Source organism: Scyliorhinus torazame, chromosome 2 (genome assembly GCF_047496885.1).
Source record: "Scyliorhinus torazame isolate Kashiwa2021f chromosome 2, sScyTor2.1, whole genome shotgun sequence".
Lineage (NCBI taxonomy): Eukaryota > Metazoa > Chordata > Chondrichthyes > Carcharhiniformes > Scyliorhinidae > Scyliorhinus > Scyliorhinus torazame.
The window spans coordinates 351,207,345-351,224,381 of NC_092708.1; the positions used below are offsets into that span (position 1 = coordinate 351,207,345).

At 46.5% G+C, this 17,037-nt stretch overlaps 1 protein-coding gene across 1 annotated transcript in view; it reads left to right on the forward strand.

Moving 5' to 3' along the window:
- Positions 1–17,037, forward strand: part of tpp1 (tripeptidyl peptidase I) — a 57,558-nt gene that overhangs the window by 18,320 nt on the left and 22,201 nt on the right. Inside the window, exons 5-7 of the mRNA XM_072491188.1 lie at positions 1,182–1,303; positions 2,990–3,168; positions 3,756–3,954. Of these exons, the coding sequence (XP_072347289.1) occupies positions 1,182–1,303; positions 2,990–3,168; positions 3,756–3,954 (500 nt within the window). The remainder of the gene's footprint in view (positions 1–1,181; positions 1,304–2,989; positions 3,169–3,755; positions 3,955–17,037) is intronic.

The window sequence follows — 17,037 nt, forward strand, 5'->3', positions numbered from 1 at the left end:
TAGACGTAGAATTTGTGCATGAGTAGCGATTACTGTGTATAATAAATGTGCTTTGATTTAAATCTTACTAATCGGTGTATTGGGTTATTGATCATTACTCGGACTTGAACCTCGTGGCGGTATCATAAAGATACCTGGCGACTCGAGAGCAAAGGTAATAAAACAGAGCAATTGAACCAAGGAGAAAATCAGCAACAAGAGGGACAGTAAAAGCAAAGACAAAGTGATTTGTGCCTGGGAGTCGATGCGAGAGAAGACTCTGATCATAGATTAGCTCAAGGTTCTCAAGGCAAGTATTTTGATTCTGTTCTTTTTTAATAGTAATTAAGGTATGAATTAGGGTTTTTGTACAAGAGCAACAAAAGTAGGGGCACAATTGGGGGATTCCAGACGTGAGAAAGTGCAGGCGTGATAATGAGGTTGAGCAGAATGCCATGTATGTGTGCCATCTAGTTCATTTTGAGCAGGCAGCTAGGGAATTAGGTGAATCTAGGACCAGAACTACAAGCAGGAACCAAAACATGTGGCTTTGGTTTATGCAGATATTCAACCAAGAAAAGTTTGGCTTTACAGTTCAGAGGCTTTTATGGTATGAAGTCATAGAATCCCTACAGTGCAGGAGGAGTCTGCACCAAACCTTGGAAAGAGCAACCAGAAAGAAAATGCTGGAAAATCTCAGCAGGTCTGGCAGCATCTGTAGGGAGAGAAAAGAGCTAACGTTTCGAGTTCAGATGGCCCTTTGTCAAAGCTTTGAGTTTTGACAATGGGCCATCTGGACTCGAAACATGAGCTCTTTTCTCTCCCTACAGATGCTGCCAGACCTGCTGAGATTTTCCAGCATTTTCTTTTTGTTTTCAGATTCCAACATCCGCAGTAATTTGCTTTCATCCTTGGAAAGAGCACCCTAACTAGGCCCCCATCCCCTCCCTGTAACCCAATAAGCCCACTAAGGGGCAGTTTACCATGGCCAATCCACCTAGTCGGCAAATCTTTGGACTGGGGATGAAACCATGTAGACACGGGGAGAAAGTGCAAACTCCACACAGTCACCCGAAGCCTGAAGTGAACCCGGGCCCCTGGCGCTGTGAGGCAACAGTGGTAACCACTGTGCCACCCTGACGCCCATTCAGGGAATGGATCCAAGTCATGGAATTCTTCTGTTTTTTCAACCTGTGTTTTAGTACGGCTGAGAAGCTTCTGACTGGATCAAAGTTTAATCGTTTCACAGATGGCCATCGCACCCTGATACGATCTCTGGCGAAGTACGAAATTCCTGAAGAAGTGGCGAAACATGTTGATTTTGGTGAGCTATTAAGCCAGTACCACTTTGGATAGTGTTGTCCACAAATGCAAGACTTTAGATTCATGCCGTTCTATCCTTTCTTTGACTGGTTAATTGTTTTAGTTGGACAAATGTTTTGTTTCAAGTCAGTTGGCTATCCGATTCAGGAATCTCCTAATCAAGCTCCGGAGAATTCCGGCAGGTGGAGTTTCAGATTCACAATGTGGAATATTTATTGTCATTCATCTCCTCCTCAATTGCTTTGAATTCCCCTCTTTTCCAATCTCCCTTTCTTTGACTTTTAACAATTATTTATTAAATATATCTGCCATTTTTTGATCATCCTCAGTGACTTGAAAATCTGTGACACCCTAAAAATACCCGCATTTTTCTTTCAAATTGAATTCTCTTATTCTGTGCCTTTTTGTTACCTTTGTGCGCTGATTTCACCTTTTTGTTAACTGTGTGTGAGTCAACTAAGAAGGCGTTTCTTTTTGTTCTTCGCCTTTCGAAGCCAGCCTATTCCAATCTAGTTTTTGTCCTGACGTTATCCCATTCTAGTCATGCCTCTTAAATCTTCATATTGTTGTTGCTTGTCACCCACCGTTAGCTCACCCACCTATTTTTTTCCCTCACTAATAATCGGATCCAGCAACACATTTGCCTTCATAGGCCCACTAACTACCTGAGGAAGGACACTTGGACATGTTTTAGAGTTCATTTCTCTTCTTTTTCTTTTTTTTTCTAACTCTGTCCCAATCGAAAAGGAGATAATTAAAACCACCTGGAACAATAATTTGGTTCCCCCCCTCCCCTACTCGTTTCTTTAATCTGACTTCAAATTTCCATCATCATCAACCTACATTACTTTTAAATGTACTTTTCCAGCTCATTTTCTAAATGTATATCTCTTCCATGTTTGCCCATCTCTATGTATTTGGTGGACCAAAGTCTCCGGTAATTTTGTGGCACACCCACTATATGCAGTTCTCTAATAATCCTTCTCTGAACTAACCATTGTGAAGCATGCCTGAGCAGGGCAATACAAATCTAGGTTGGTTCCTCACTTGGCCTCTACTTAGCACCTACCTTTCAGTAATGCTACCTTGCTTTTATGCACCAGCCTGCTGCAAAAACCCATCCTTTCCTAGTTATACTCCCCTCTGTTCAGTACTAAGTTCACTTTTCACTCTTCGCGGCAGCCCTGTTTCAACAAAATTGGGGAGACAGTGGCTCTGGTGGTAACGTCTTTGGGCTAGTAATCCCGACGTCCAGGATAATGCTCTGGGCATAATGGGTTTGAATCCCACCACATCAACTGATGGAATTTAAATGACTAAAATCTATAATTGATAGCTAGTCTCATGGTGACCGTGAAACCATTATCGATTGCTGTTAAAATCCATCTGGTTCACTAATGCCCGAGGAAAAGGAAATCTGCCACCCTTCCTTGGTGACTCCACAGATCCTCCACAATGTGGTAGACTCTTAACTGCCCTCTGAAATGGCCTGACAAGCCACTCGATTCGAGGGCAATTCGGGATAGGCAACAAATTCTGACCCAGCCCACATCCCACGAAAGAATAAAGAACATTTTGCATTTAAATAGCGACTTTAATGTGCAGCCTGTCCAAATGTATGGATTGAAGGTGTTAGTGGGAAATATTGCTTTCCAGTGGTAACTTATATTATTTATATTTATTGTAGTTGGAGGTGTGCATCGATTCCCTTCGAAAAATACTGTGATAAGCAAGGCGTGGAAAACAAGCCGGCACAGAATAGCAGGCTTTCATTTGGGCGTGACGCCTGCTGTTGTGAGAAAACGATACAACCTTACTGCGAGTGACGTTGGGTCTTATGAGAATAACAGTCAAGCAGTGGCACAGGTATGCTGTTGACTAAACCCACTTCAATGTGATCCTCTTAAAAACCCCAATTGTCTATTTGTCGGAGTAGTAGTTTGCACTGAGAAATGTGCATTCTGTCTTCGCGCCTCAAACAATGGCGGTCCTTGAGAAATTTGACCGTATTCAAAAGGGGGAGGGGTGGGCACCGAATGGGATATGAAACAAATTTGGGGACAGAGACAGAGGGATCAAATTTGTGGAGCTAGGATTGTGGGAGGCTGTTGAGTTTTGGAAAATGGAGAGCAGGAGTTCAGAGGCCCGTCAGATAAATGGACAATGTGAGCTGAGGCAAAGGGTTAGGGATTCTCCATTGATGGTGGAGCAAGGCCACACAGGGTCTTGCACCCAAATCAGTGTGAATTGAGCAGGATTGCTGTGCTAGTGAAAAACCTAATGCATTGTGACAGACCATCATAAACATTTATTTATTTGGTCTTTGACCGGACAGGTGAAGTTCAAATACTTCATGCATTGTCATGAAAGTGAAAAGGTGGCTGGCTGTAATAAAAATGATGAACTAAATTCCATATCTGCAAATTAATTGGGTCAATTATTTTATCCTTCAGTTCCTGGAGCAATATTTCCACCAGATGGACCTCACAGTGTTTATGCAATTATTTGGTAGAAGCTTTGTGCACCACACTAAAGTGGATAAAGTGATTGGATGCCAAAGAGGTATAAAGGCTGGTTTGGAAGCCAGCCTGGATGTGGAGTACATCATGAGTACTGGTGGAAACATAGCTACCTGGGTCTTCAGTAATGGAGGTAGGCTATTATTCATTATTTGGATATCTTTCTATCTACTAATGTGATTGTCATGATATTCAGGTGAACATCACAGCACATACATACACACATAATGATGGACAGATCAACACACACAACACGACAGCCAATCACGGACAAGAGCATACACAGTACAAAGCAGGGAACACAACACTTCCTAGGCACTCGAGCAGGAGAGGGCTCAGGACACAGACCTTATTGCCAGCCACTCAGGTTCACTATGTGCTGAATACCAGAGTTTACTATGTTTATAGTTCAATGAAATAAAACTGTTGTACCATTCGCAACCGTGTTGGTTCGTCTGTGTGTCAGAGTACCCAACACTTCATGGTACCAGGAGTGATTTGACACCTACCCACAAATCTGCCATCCTGCGCCATGGACACCGTCAACACACCGCAGCCGTTGCAAGTCACTGGGAACCTCGGCGTAAATTGGAAGCTGTTCAAGCAGCGCTTCCAGCTCTTTCTGGAAGCCAACGAAAGGGGGAGCGCCTCGGACACCAGAAAGATCGCCATCCTCCTCACCACCGCAGGGCAGCACGCCATCCATGTCTACAACTCCCTGGTGTTCACGGAAGGCGAGGACAAATCCAAATACGAGACGGTCCTTCTCAAGCTCGACCAACACTTCGACGTCGAGGTCAACGAGAGCTTCGAGAGGTATGTCTTCCAGCAGCGCCTGCATGGTAAGGATGAGCTCTTTCAGTCATTCCTTACGCATCTCCGCATCCTCGCGCAGTCCTGCAGTTACGACACCACCTCGGACTCCATGATTCGGGACCAGATCGTTTTTGGGGTCACCTCGGGCACCCTACGCCAGCAGCTTTTAAGAATAAAAGGCCTCACCTTAGCCTCCGCAATCGAAGCCTGTGTCCTGCACGAAAACGCGACTAGCCGCTATGCACAATTTCAGGCGACCGAATCGGCGCGGCGGGGGTCCTACGCGGCCAGATTGGCGAGCCAGGTGCCCCACGAGGCCGAACGGGTCCAGGTCAATCGAGTTCCTCCCGGCCCGCGGCCCGGACGACATCGGCCATTTCGCGCGCTTTTCGAGGCCTTGTGCGCGCCAAAATCTACGGCAACACTGAGGGACGTGATGCGCAGGCGCGCCCAACGCAAGACCGAACTGCGCATGCGCAGTGGCGCAACGAACATCATGACGTGACGACGTGCGGCAACTGTGGAGCTGCACATTTAAAGCGGCAATGTCCTGCAAGAACCCGACAATGTCTACGCTGTGGCAAGGTGGGCCACTACGCTGCTTACTGTCGAGCAGCTCAACCTGTCAATCTTCCACAACTCCGACAAGCTCGCAGGGACGTGCGGACCATTCAGCCTTCCCATTACGAATCTTGCCCAGACGACATCCAGACCGGTGACACAGATGACCGAGACGCCTTCCGTGTTGCGGTCATTGATGGGAACCTAGTTAACACTATCAATCCAGGTGATGAATGGTGTGCCACCCTGACGGTCAACCGATCGCCGATAACTTTCCGCCTGGACACTGGCGCCTCCGGCAACCTCATAGCATGGTCAGCCTTCTACGCCATGAAGGTCAGACCACCAATTTGGCCGTCCTGGTGCAGGATGGTCGACTACAACGGGAATGTTATCCCGGCTATGGGATCTTGCCAGCTCCAGGTGACACACACGGCCACACTCTCATTCGAGATAGTCGGCTCATCGAAAGACACCCTGCTAGGCGCACAGGCATGCAAGGCTCTCCACCTCGTGCAACGAGTCCACTCGCTCTCTCCAGACGGAACGTCTGACTTCCCAGATGCAGAGTTTAATGCACAGTTCCAATCGCTCCTCGCCCACAACCAGGAGGCATTTGAGGGCATAGGAACACTGCCACACAGAATTCGGCTCAAACCAGACGCCACCCCGGTCATTCACGCGCCTCGCAGGGTCCCTGCGCCACTCAAAGACCGCCTCAAGCAGCAGCTGCAGGATCTCCAGGATCAAGGGGTCCTATCCAGGGTCACGGAGCCCACGCCGTGGGTCAGCTCCATGGTGTGTGTCAAGAAGCCCTCCGGCGAGCTCCGGATCTGTATTGACCCAAAAGACCTCAATAACAATATCATGAGGGAACATTACCCCACACCCAAACGGGAAGAGATCACGAGTGAAATGGCCCAGGCGAAAATATTTACAAAATTGGATGCCTCTGAGGGCTTTTGGCAGATCCAGCCGAAAGCTGTGCACCTTCAACACCCCTTTCGGCAGGTTCTGCTACAACCGAATGCCATTTGGCATCATCTCGGCATCCGAGGTCTTTCATAGGATCATGGAGCAGATGATGGAAGGCATCGAAGGGGTGCGCGTCTACGTGGATGACGTCATCATCTGGACAACCACACCACAGGAGCACATCTATCGTCTCCAACGCGTCTTTGCACGCATACGTGAAAACGGCCTGCGCCTCAACCGAGCCAAGTGTTCTTTCGGCCAAACCGAGCTGAAGTTCCTGGGGGACCACATATCCCGGTCAGGGGTCCGTCCGGATGCAGACAAGGTCAGCGCCATCACAGCCATGCCGCAGCCGGCAGACAAGAAAGCAGTACTACGCTTCCTAGGCATGGTCAACTTACTGGGGAAGTTCATTCCCAACCTTGCCTCCCACACGACAGCTCTGCGCCACCTCGTCAGAAAGTCCACGGAGTTCCAGTGGCAGCACACACACCAGCAGGAATGGGAGGAGCTCAAACTCAAGCTCACCACTGCACCGGTACTGGCATTTTTCGACACGTCTCATGCCACTAAAATCTTGACTGATGCCAGCCAGTCCGGCATTGGGGCAGTGCCCCTGCAGCTGGATGACACTGCGTCATGGGCCCTGGTCGCCTATGCCTCGTGGGCCATGACCCCCACAGAACAGCGCTACGCGCAGATCGAAAAGGAGTGCCTGGGCTTGCTAACCGGTTTAGACAAGTTCCATGATTATGTGTATGGTCTTTCCCGGTTCACGGTTGAAACTGACCACCGCCCCCTGGTCAGCATCATAAACCAGGACCTGAATGAGATGACCCCTCGCCTCCAGCGCATCCTACTTAAACTCAGGAGGTATGACTTCCAACTGGTCTACATCCCAGGGAAGGACCTTATCATTGCGGATGCCCTATCGAGAGCAGTGAGCACGCAGCCAGATTCGGGGGGGGGTTCGTATGTCAGGTCGAGGCGCAGGTGGCCTTCACATCGGCAAATCTGCCAGCTGACGACTCCAGTCTGGCTCGTATTCGCAGAGAGACTGCAGTCGACCCCCTTCTACAACGTGTGATGCGCCACATGACGGGAGGGTGTCCGAGACTACTTGGCCGTCATTGATGGTGTCCTTCTGAAGCTGGACCGGATTATGATTCCGCACAGCATGCACAAGCTGGTTCTCGACCGACTACACGAAGGCCATTGGGGGGTCGAGAAGTGCAGAAGGAGGGCCCGAGAGGCGGTATACTGGCAGGGCATCAGTGATGATATTGCCAATATGGTACTCAACTGCCCAACCTGCCAAAGGTTTCAGCCGGCGCAACCTCCTGAGACGCTTCTGCCCCATGAGCTGGTGACGTCCCCCTGGGCGAAGGTGGGTGTCTTTCACGCGCTCGGCAGGGACTATGTCATCATCGTTGACTACTTCTCCAACTACCCTGAAGTCATACGCCTGTACGATTTGACATTGTCTGCTGTCATCAGGGCCTGCAAAGACACCTTCGCTAGCCACGGCATTCCGATGACTGTCATGTCGGACAATGGGCCCTGTTTCGCCAGCCAGGAATGGTCATCGTTTGCTGCCTCGTATGGCTTCACACACGTGACGTCCAGCCCTCTGCACCCCCGGTCCAATGGAAAGGCGGAGAAGGGCATTCACATTGTCAAGCGGCTCCTCTGTAAGGCTGCTGCTGTCGGATCGGATTTCTGCCTCGCCCTGCTGGCCTATCGCTCGGCCCCACTAGCCACCGGTCTCTCACCAGCACAGCTGCTGATGGGTCGTGCCCTCAGGACTACTGTACCTTCCATTCTGGCGCCCACGATTGACCATGCTCCGGTACTGCACAGGATGCAACTGCAGCGCGGTCACCAGAAGAGGTCATATGACACACGGGCAACTGATCTTCCCGCCCTGGCCCCTGGAGACGAAGTCCACACCCACCTACTAGAAGGTGGCTGGCCAGCACCTGCCGAAGTTCTCCGACGCGTGGCTCCCCGCTCGTTCCTGGTTCGCATGCCTGATGGATCCTTTCGTCGGCGCAATCGCCGGGCTCTTCGCCTGCTTCCACGCTCGCTACGAGACCTTACACCGACACCGTGCCCTCCTGTTGTTCCTGATTTCGACTTCGTGGAGCTGCCTGCTACCATGACCCTTCCATCGTCGCCCGTGGCCAGGCCCGTTCCTCAGCCGGTGGTTCCAGACCTACCCTTGCGGCGGTCAACTCGAATTCGTCGCCCACCTACTAGACTGGACTTATGAGACTGTTTATACATTGAACTCATGCAACCACTTTGTTAATATGTTTATGTTCTTATCGTTACAGGAATTTCTTTTATCGTTCAACATTTCCCCGTTCTTTGTTCATGGTACAACCTCGTTGTTATGTCACACCCGACATCGCCCCTTGTATATAGTTAAACCCCATGTTCATGCTGTAAATATTGCGCACACACACACATTTAGCTACACTCAGTACACATCTCTATTCATAACCACGTAGGCACATAATCCTGTAAAAAAGGGGGGATGTCATGATATTCAGGTGAACATCATAGCACATACATATACACATAATGATGGACAGATCAACGGACCAATCAACACACACAACACGACAGCCAATCACGGACAAGGGCATACACAGTACAAAGCAGGGAACACGACACTTCCTGGGCACTCGAGCAGGAGAGAGCTCAGGGCACAGACCTCATTGCCAGCCACTCAGAGGTTCACCATGTGCTGAATACCAGTTTACTATGTTTATAGTTCAATGAAATAAAACTGCGTTGTACCATACGCAACCGTGTTGGTTCGCCTGTGTGTCAGAGTACCCAACACTTCAGTGATATATTAACCAAACATTTGTGTGCCCTTGTTAAGGCATTTGTATTTCAGTACTTATTCAGCCAATTATATGTCTTTTGGTATTTTCAACTGTAGTGATTTTAGTTTGTTTCGAGTTAATGAAGCCCCATGATACTTCTGCTTTTGCACAACTTGTGACCGATTTAGCTGGTAGTTGGTCATGTGCAACCAGGTCTTCCAGTCAGCAGCAATACTGGGTGTTAGTCACTTCGGCTTAGATCATACGGTCAGCAGGAATGCTGGCTATTAGTCATTTGGGCCCTGTTGGGATCTGAACTTTTCGTTCATATATTTCTGTGTCGCCGCACATATATATTAATTGAACAGACCTTGAGACTGAACTTAAATTGGGTTTTAATATCAATTAGCCACTTTAATTTGGTGTGTCCACTGATGATTGGCTTTCTTATAGATTATTAAGACGTTTTCAACTCAGCCCTGCAGGAGGCTTTGTCGAAATGATTGTCTCTCGCAATTACAGATCGGTTGAATTGAAGATACATTTACAATTCTGCACAGTACATAGACACTGCGCAGTTTAAATTAGAATAACAGTTTCACAGCACAAGCATAGCATGTAAGCATAGCAAAAAGCACTGACTTATCATCCCAAAAAACATCTTTTTAAGGAAATTATTATCTGTTATTATCTATGAAGTCTCAGCCCCTTCAAAGCTTTGATTGGTCTGAGATCATCTATAATTCTTCTAATTTGATCACACAATTTGTCTGTCATTTAGTCAAAACATTATTTTAGTAATCTCAAGAAGTTGCTTTAGTGGGGTGATTTTCTATAGTTATCATGGAATGGTATGCGGTTATCCTGGACACGTTGCTGGATGTCATCCAGTTCTTTCTTAAGACAAAGGACTTTTCATGTAAGTTTTCATGGATCAATTTGACCTTGCTAACTTTGGCACCTTCATATCTGATTCTATTCCATGTTAGCTGGGAAATGCAATGGCCAGAAGCCAGCTCCAAATTCTTGAATACAAAAAGCTTTTCTTTCAAATTGATTCTGCAAATGTTTGCAGTATTGTATCGAGGTCTGCCATTTTGTGCTGGTCAAATATGAAACATAATAGCTGTTATTCAGCCATTATGATTTCTTTAAATAATTTCTTTGAATTGAACCCTTTTTACCGATACAAAAGGTTAGATTCTATCAGGCCCAGATCATATGGTCAGCAGGAGTGGGTCAGCAGCAATGCTGGCTGTTAGTCACCTGGGCCCAGATGTTCCAGTCAGCATCTGGGCACAAGTTTTTCTGCACCACAATGGAACTGCCCGGATGAGATCTCCAGCTGTTCATGCTGGTGGGATCCTCTGGTCCAGCCGTCAGCACACCCCCGCTGAGAGGGGCAGGGGCAATGGCTGGCCACCTCCCGCTTTTAGTTGGGACCTCCGATCCTGGCAGAACCGGTGCAGCCTCTCTAGGGTAAGTCCAGTGAGCGGAGGAGAGTCAAAGAAGGGAGAGCTCATGCCCTCTCTTTCTGGTCACTAACGTAAGACATAGGAGCAGAATTAGGCCATTCTACCCATCGAGTCTGCTCTGCCATTCAATCAGGGCTGATATGTTTCTTATCCCCATTCCCCTGCCTTCTCCCCAAAACCCCTCATCCACTTATTAATCAAAAACCTACCTATCACTGTCTTAAAGACACTCAGTGACTTAGCCTCCACAGCCTTCTGCGGCAAAGAGTTACACAGATTCACCACCCTCTGGCTGAATAAATTCTCCTCATCTTAGTTTTAAAGGATGGTCCCTTGAGTCTGAGACTGTGCCCTTGGGTTCTAGTTTTTCAGTTTGGTGGCAACGTCCTCTCCATTTCCATTCTATCTATGCTTCTCAGTATCCTGTAAGTTTCAGTAAGTTTCCCCCCTCATCCTTATAAACTCCCAATGTGTACAGACCTATATTCCTCAACCGCTCCTCAAATGACAAGCTCTTCATTCCAGGGATTCTTCATTCCAGGGATCATTCTTGTGAACCTCCTCTGGACCCTTTCCAAGGCCAGCACATTGTTCCTTAGATACGAGGCCCAAAACTCCAAATGGGGTCTGGCCAGAGCCATATACAGCCTCAGCAGTACATCCCTGGTCTTGTATTCTAGCCCTCTCGACATGAATGCTAACATTGCCTTCCTAACTGCTAACTGAACCTGCACATTAACCTTAAGAGAATCTTGAACGAGGACTCCTAAGTCCCTTTGTGCTTCAGATTTCCGAAGCCTTTTCCCATTTAGAAAATAATCTATAGCTCCCATTCTTCCTACCTAAGTGCATAACCTCACACTTTTCCACATTGTATTCCATCTGCCACTTCTTTGCCCACTCTTCTAATCTGTCCAAGTCTTTCTGCAGCCACCCTGCCCCTCTACATATATTTGAGTCGTCTGCAAACTTAGGAAGAGTGCCCTCAGTTACTTCTTCCAGATCGTTAATGTGTATTGTGAAAAGTTGTGGCCCCAGCACAGACCCCTGAGGCACATCACTAGTCACCTGTTGCCATTCTGATAAAGATCCCTTTATCCCCACTCTGTGTCTTCTGCCAGTCAGCTAATCCTCTATCCATGCCAATATTTTACCCTTAACACCATGGGCTCTCAACTTATTTAACAGCCTCCTATACCATTTCCAGGTAAGTTTTGTTTTAAAGTCTCAAGTCTTTTAATGAATGAGTGAGCAGTCAGGTCGAAACTGTGGTCAGATGAGGGGGCAATCGGCCGGGGTGGCAATGATTGGAGTAGGGGTTCGCATGACTAACTACTGAATAAATCTGTCACAAATTGTGGTTGAGTTGGGGGTTTGGTCAGGTTGGGTGGGGAGTCAGGTCAGGTAGTAGTTGGTCTGGCAGATGGTGGTGTGAGGGAGTCAAGTCGGGTCAATGTGAGCCGGGAGGGGGGGTCAGGTGTGGGAGGGTCAGGGGTGATCTGTAAAGTAATGCTGACTTAAACCAGGTATTAACCAATGTAACTTTTCCTGGGTAATCATGGAGCTAAGTCCTACATATCTGAGCCAAGTGTCTGACCCTGAGCTCAACATCAGAGACTTTTACGAGTATCGCAGACGGGAAAAGTCAGCCCATTGGAATTTTAAACTTCCCAGGCAATTACAGCGCACGGTCCCAACATGCAATCTGGATTTTGTCACTCCGGATATAGGAATATTTGAACACGATGTTAGTGACATAAAGTTAATATTTTTCTGTTAGAAGTTTGTTTTTATAAAGAAAATGTTTAAATCCTTTCCATTAATTTGCTCTGTGCAATAAATTATTTTAAGTAAAGTTTTTTTTTACTGTAAGAGATTTTGGCTACAGTTAAAAAAATATATATATCGTGGGGGGGGGGGGGAAGAAAAATCCTGTCTCTTTGTGTTCTTCGGTTTTCTTTAAATGTTTCTGCTATAGATGTGTCTGCTTGTGTACAAGTTTCTTTGTATGGCAGCAGACTTGTTTTCTATTTTTAACAAGGTTTGGGTGTGTCGAAAATGTTGTGAATCCAGTCGAAACTGAGCAGTGCAACCTTTCAGGCTTTGGATTTCCTTTATTATCAGAGGAGCTTGACGGACGTGAGGGGATAATATTAAATCCAAAGCAGAGACATGTAAAATTGCCAGAAAAAGCAGCAAGCCTGAGGATCGGGAGCATTTTAGAATTCGGCAAAAGTGGACAAAAAAATTGAGCGAGAGGGGGACAATAGAGTGTGAGAGTAAAATTGCAGGGAACATAGAAACTGACTGTGAAAGCTTCTATAAATATGTGGAGAGAAAAAGATGAGCAAAGATGTAGGCCCCTTTTGAGTCAGAAGCTGGGGGAATTATAATGGGGGGAAACAAAGAAATGGCAGAAGAATTGAATCCATACTTTGGTTATGTCTTCACAAAAGAAGGCACAAATAATCTCCCCGAAATGTTAGGGAACCAAGGGTCCAGTGAGAGGGTGGAATTGAAGGAAATCAGTTATATTAAGAAAATGATGCTGGGAAAATTAATGGAGTTAAAGGATGATAAATCACCAGGGCCTGATAATCTACATCCCTGAGTATTAATGAAGTGGCCTTAGAAATACTGGATGCATTTGTAGTCATCTCCCAAAATTCTATAGACTCTGGAGCAATTGCTACAGATTGGAGGGTGGCAAATGTAACCACACTATTTAAGAAAGTAGGGAGAGAAAAAAGGGAGAATTACAGCCTGACATCAGTAATGGGGAAGATGCTAGAGCCTATTATAAAAGACGTGATAACAGAACATTTAGACATGGGATTAGACAAAGCCAGCATGGGTTTATGCAAGGCAAATCATACTTAACAAATCTACTAGAGTTTTTGAGTATGTAATCAGGAGAATAGATAAGGGAGAACCAGTGGATATGGTGTATTTGGACTTTCAGAAGGCCTTTGATAAGGTCCCTCATAAGAGGTTAGTGCGCAAAATTTAAAGCACGTGGGATAGCACATATATTGCCATGGATGGAGAATTGATTGACAGACAGGAAAGAGAGTGGGAATAAAAGGGTCTTTTTCCGAGTAGCAGGCAATGACTAGTGGAGTACTGGAGGGATCAGCGCTTGGGCCCCAGCTGTTCACGATATATATAAATGACCTGGATAATCAAACCAAATTTAACATTTCCATGTTCGCTGATGTCACAAAACTGGATGGAATTTAGAGTTACAAGTAGGATGCAAGGAGGCTTCAAGGTGGTTTAGACAAGTTGAGTGGGTGGGCAAACACGTGACTGATGCAGTACAATGCGGCTAAATGTGAAGTTGTATACTTTTTGGTTTGAAAAACCGAAAGGAAGAGTATTATTTAAATGGCGATGTATTGGGAAGTGTGGATAGAATCATAGAATTTACAGTGCTGAAGGCCATTCAGCCCATCGAGTCTGCACCGGCCCTTGGAAAGAGCACCCTACCCAAGCCCACACCTCCACCCTATCCCCGTAACCCAGAAAATGTACAAAGGGATCTGGGTGTCCTTGTATACCAGTCAATGAAAGTGGAGAGGCAGGTGCAACGAGCCATTAGGAAAGTAAATGGTATGTTGGCCTTCATTGCAAGAGGATTTGAGTTCAGAAGGAGGGATGTCTTACTGCAGCTATCCAGTGCTTTGGTGAGACCACACCTGGAGTAGTGTGTGTAGTTTTGGTCTCCTTACCTAAGAAAGGATATACTTGCTATAGAGGGAGTGCAGCAGAGCTTCACTCGGAGCTTCACTCGGAGTTGGCGGGACTGTCCTATGAGGAGAGATTGGTTCGACTGGGTCTGTATTCACTGGAATTTAGAAGGATGAGAGGAGATTGGAATGAAACATATAAAATTCTAACAGGACTGGACATACTAGATGCCAGGAGGATGTTTTCCTTGTTTGGGGAACCTAGAGCCAGGGGACAGTCTCAGAATACAGGGTAGACAATTTAGAACTGAATGAGGAAAACTTTCTTCAGTCAAAAACGTAGTGACGGTGTGGAAATCTGTACCATAGAAGACTGTGGAGGTCAAGTCACTGAATCTATTCAAGAAAGAGAGGGAGAAAGTTTTAGATTTTAATGGCCTCAATGAGAATGGGGAGATAGCGGAAACATGGCATTGGGATAGAGGATCGGCTATCATCATATTGAATGGCGGTGTTGGACTGAAGGGCTGATTGGCCCACTCCTGCTCTAGTTTCTATGAAGGTGAATTAAGGAAAAAATAATTGTTATTGGATGTGCGCTGCCTGCCCAGCACCGAGTCTCTTGTTTCTTTATCCTTTAATGGAGGCTTTACTTTTAAGGAGCCCCTGAAAACCAAGAAGTAGCCCTTGAGAATATCTGAATACGAGCTGTTTGGAAGGGATACTTGCTGAACAATTGTCCAATGCATATTACAATAACTTCACTGAGCGAGGAGAGAACTTAGGCGAGTATATTTAAAATATTGTTGATGTGGAGGTGCCGGCGTTGGACTGGGGTGAGCACAGTGAGAAGTCTTACAACACCAGGTTAAAGTTGTAAGACTTCTTGCTGTAAAATATTGTTGTCAGGCGATTCGGTGCTTTGCCACAGGGAGTAATTGAGACATATCTGAAAGGAAGAGGAGATGAGGACTGGAACCAGGCCCAAGATTGGAGTGACTGCTGTCACCACTGTGTCAGCTAATGAGTTGAAGGTCAAGTGGGCCAACAACCAGAGGACTTGAAGCCAAACAGTGAATTTTTACCTGAGTTACGACTGACATTACTGTGTCAGCCAATAAGTTAAAAGAACTGGAGTGCTGATGGGCCCATTCAGCATCCTGAGTTAGGCAGGGATTCTGAAATTTGTACGTTTTCGAAGAGCTGTACATCTTTCCCAACCATGTTTCAGAATGGTTTTATACGGTTGAAACTAGAGGATCAGCAAAACCTTGGCAGATGCCGGAAATATCATAATTTTGGGGATGTGATATGTGCACACACAGTCAAAGCTTCCAGTTCTGTTAAACGGAATAGACTCCATTAATGCTGACGCATTCAGCTTCTTGCTTCTGTAGCCACCTGAGTTGGCCACTTCCCGACTTAAAATGGAGAACCATTTTACAGTGACCACAAAGGCTGAAGGGAAATTCAGCCAACACAGGCAAAAACTAGCAGGTGCAAGTTTACTGTGTATTAGACTCTGCAGAAACCCAGACAGCATCAATACAAGCAGCCATCTACATAGTAATGAGCGATCCCCGGAAACAATCGAAATATTTTAAGGTAAACAAGGCCAAGCCAGACTCCCCGGCGCCAGCAGGAGCCAACACAAAAGAGGTTAACGGACACTTAAAGACCGCCCAACAATCAGGGAACAGCTCCAGTATTGGAGAAATCGAACCAAGTGATTGGAACGAAGTCCAATCACTTGAAACCAGGTACGGGGTCCGCCCCGAAGGGCGGGAAGCCCCTGGGGACTATAAAGCATAGCCCCCAAGTTCAAATCGTCCTTCTTGACAGGGTCACTCAGCAACGCGAAGCAACCCCCGAGAGTGAATTGTCCAGCGGCCTCCAAACAAGTAAGTCTCAAGTCAACGCTCGCTACGAGATAGGCGCTCCTAGCTACCAGTCCATACCAGCTTTTGAATCCTGCAGACTCAGGACCTGAAAGAAAGGCCATTTGTTCCCCTGACCTGGTGGGCCAGTCCGAAGCTAAGTATAGGCCTGTTAGTGATAGAAATAGCCTAGAAAGTAGAGTTTATGCATGAGTAGCGATTTACTGTGTATAATAAATGTGTATTGATTTGAATCTTACTAATTGGTGTGTTGAATTATTGATCATTACTTGAACTTGAACCTTGTGGCGGTATCATAAAGATACCTGGCGACTCTAGAGCAAAGGTTATAAAACAGCCAATTGAACCAACCAAAAGTTAGCAACACTTCACACACGAGGTTTCTGTGGTCACACTGTAACTGAGTTCTTGCAGAAAGTAATGGCTTCTCGGGACGACACTCCACAGCTGTGCACTTGAAAACAACAACTCAGCAAAGGTTCTGCAGCCACTTTCTAATGCCCTGTAGTTCCGTATGTTGGCAGATTTAATTTTGTACTTGGAAACTAGAGTTACTGACTTGCACCCACCCACTCGCTTTTGTGGGGTTTAAGGTTTGGTGTGTGAGAGAGAAGATTCCAACATTAGTCAATCCCTTCCCATCCCCCACACACTCTCTAGAGCAATTTATTTATTTTTCTGATTAAGGGGCAATTTAGCGTGGCCAATCCACCTACCCTGCACATCTTTGAGTTGTGGGGGTGAGACCCACGCATACACGGGGATAATGTGCAAACTCCACACGGACAGTGACCCGGGGCTGGAATCGAACCCGGATCTTCGATGCCGTGCTGCCCACTGTGCTGCACTCTGGAGCAATTTATAATGGATTAATAAGTATACTGAGGAGAACTGATTAAGCTAAGAGAGTCCTACGAGATCTTCCAATGTGTTGTGTAAATCCAGCATAATAGTATTTGTTGTTC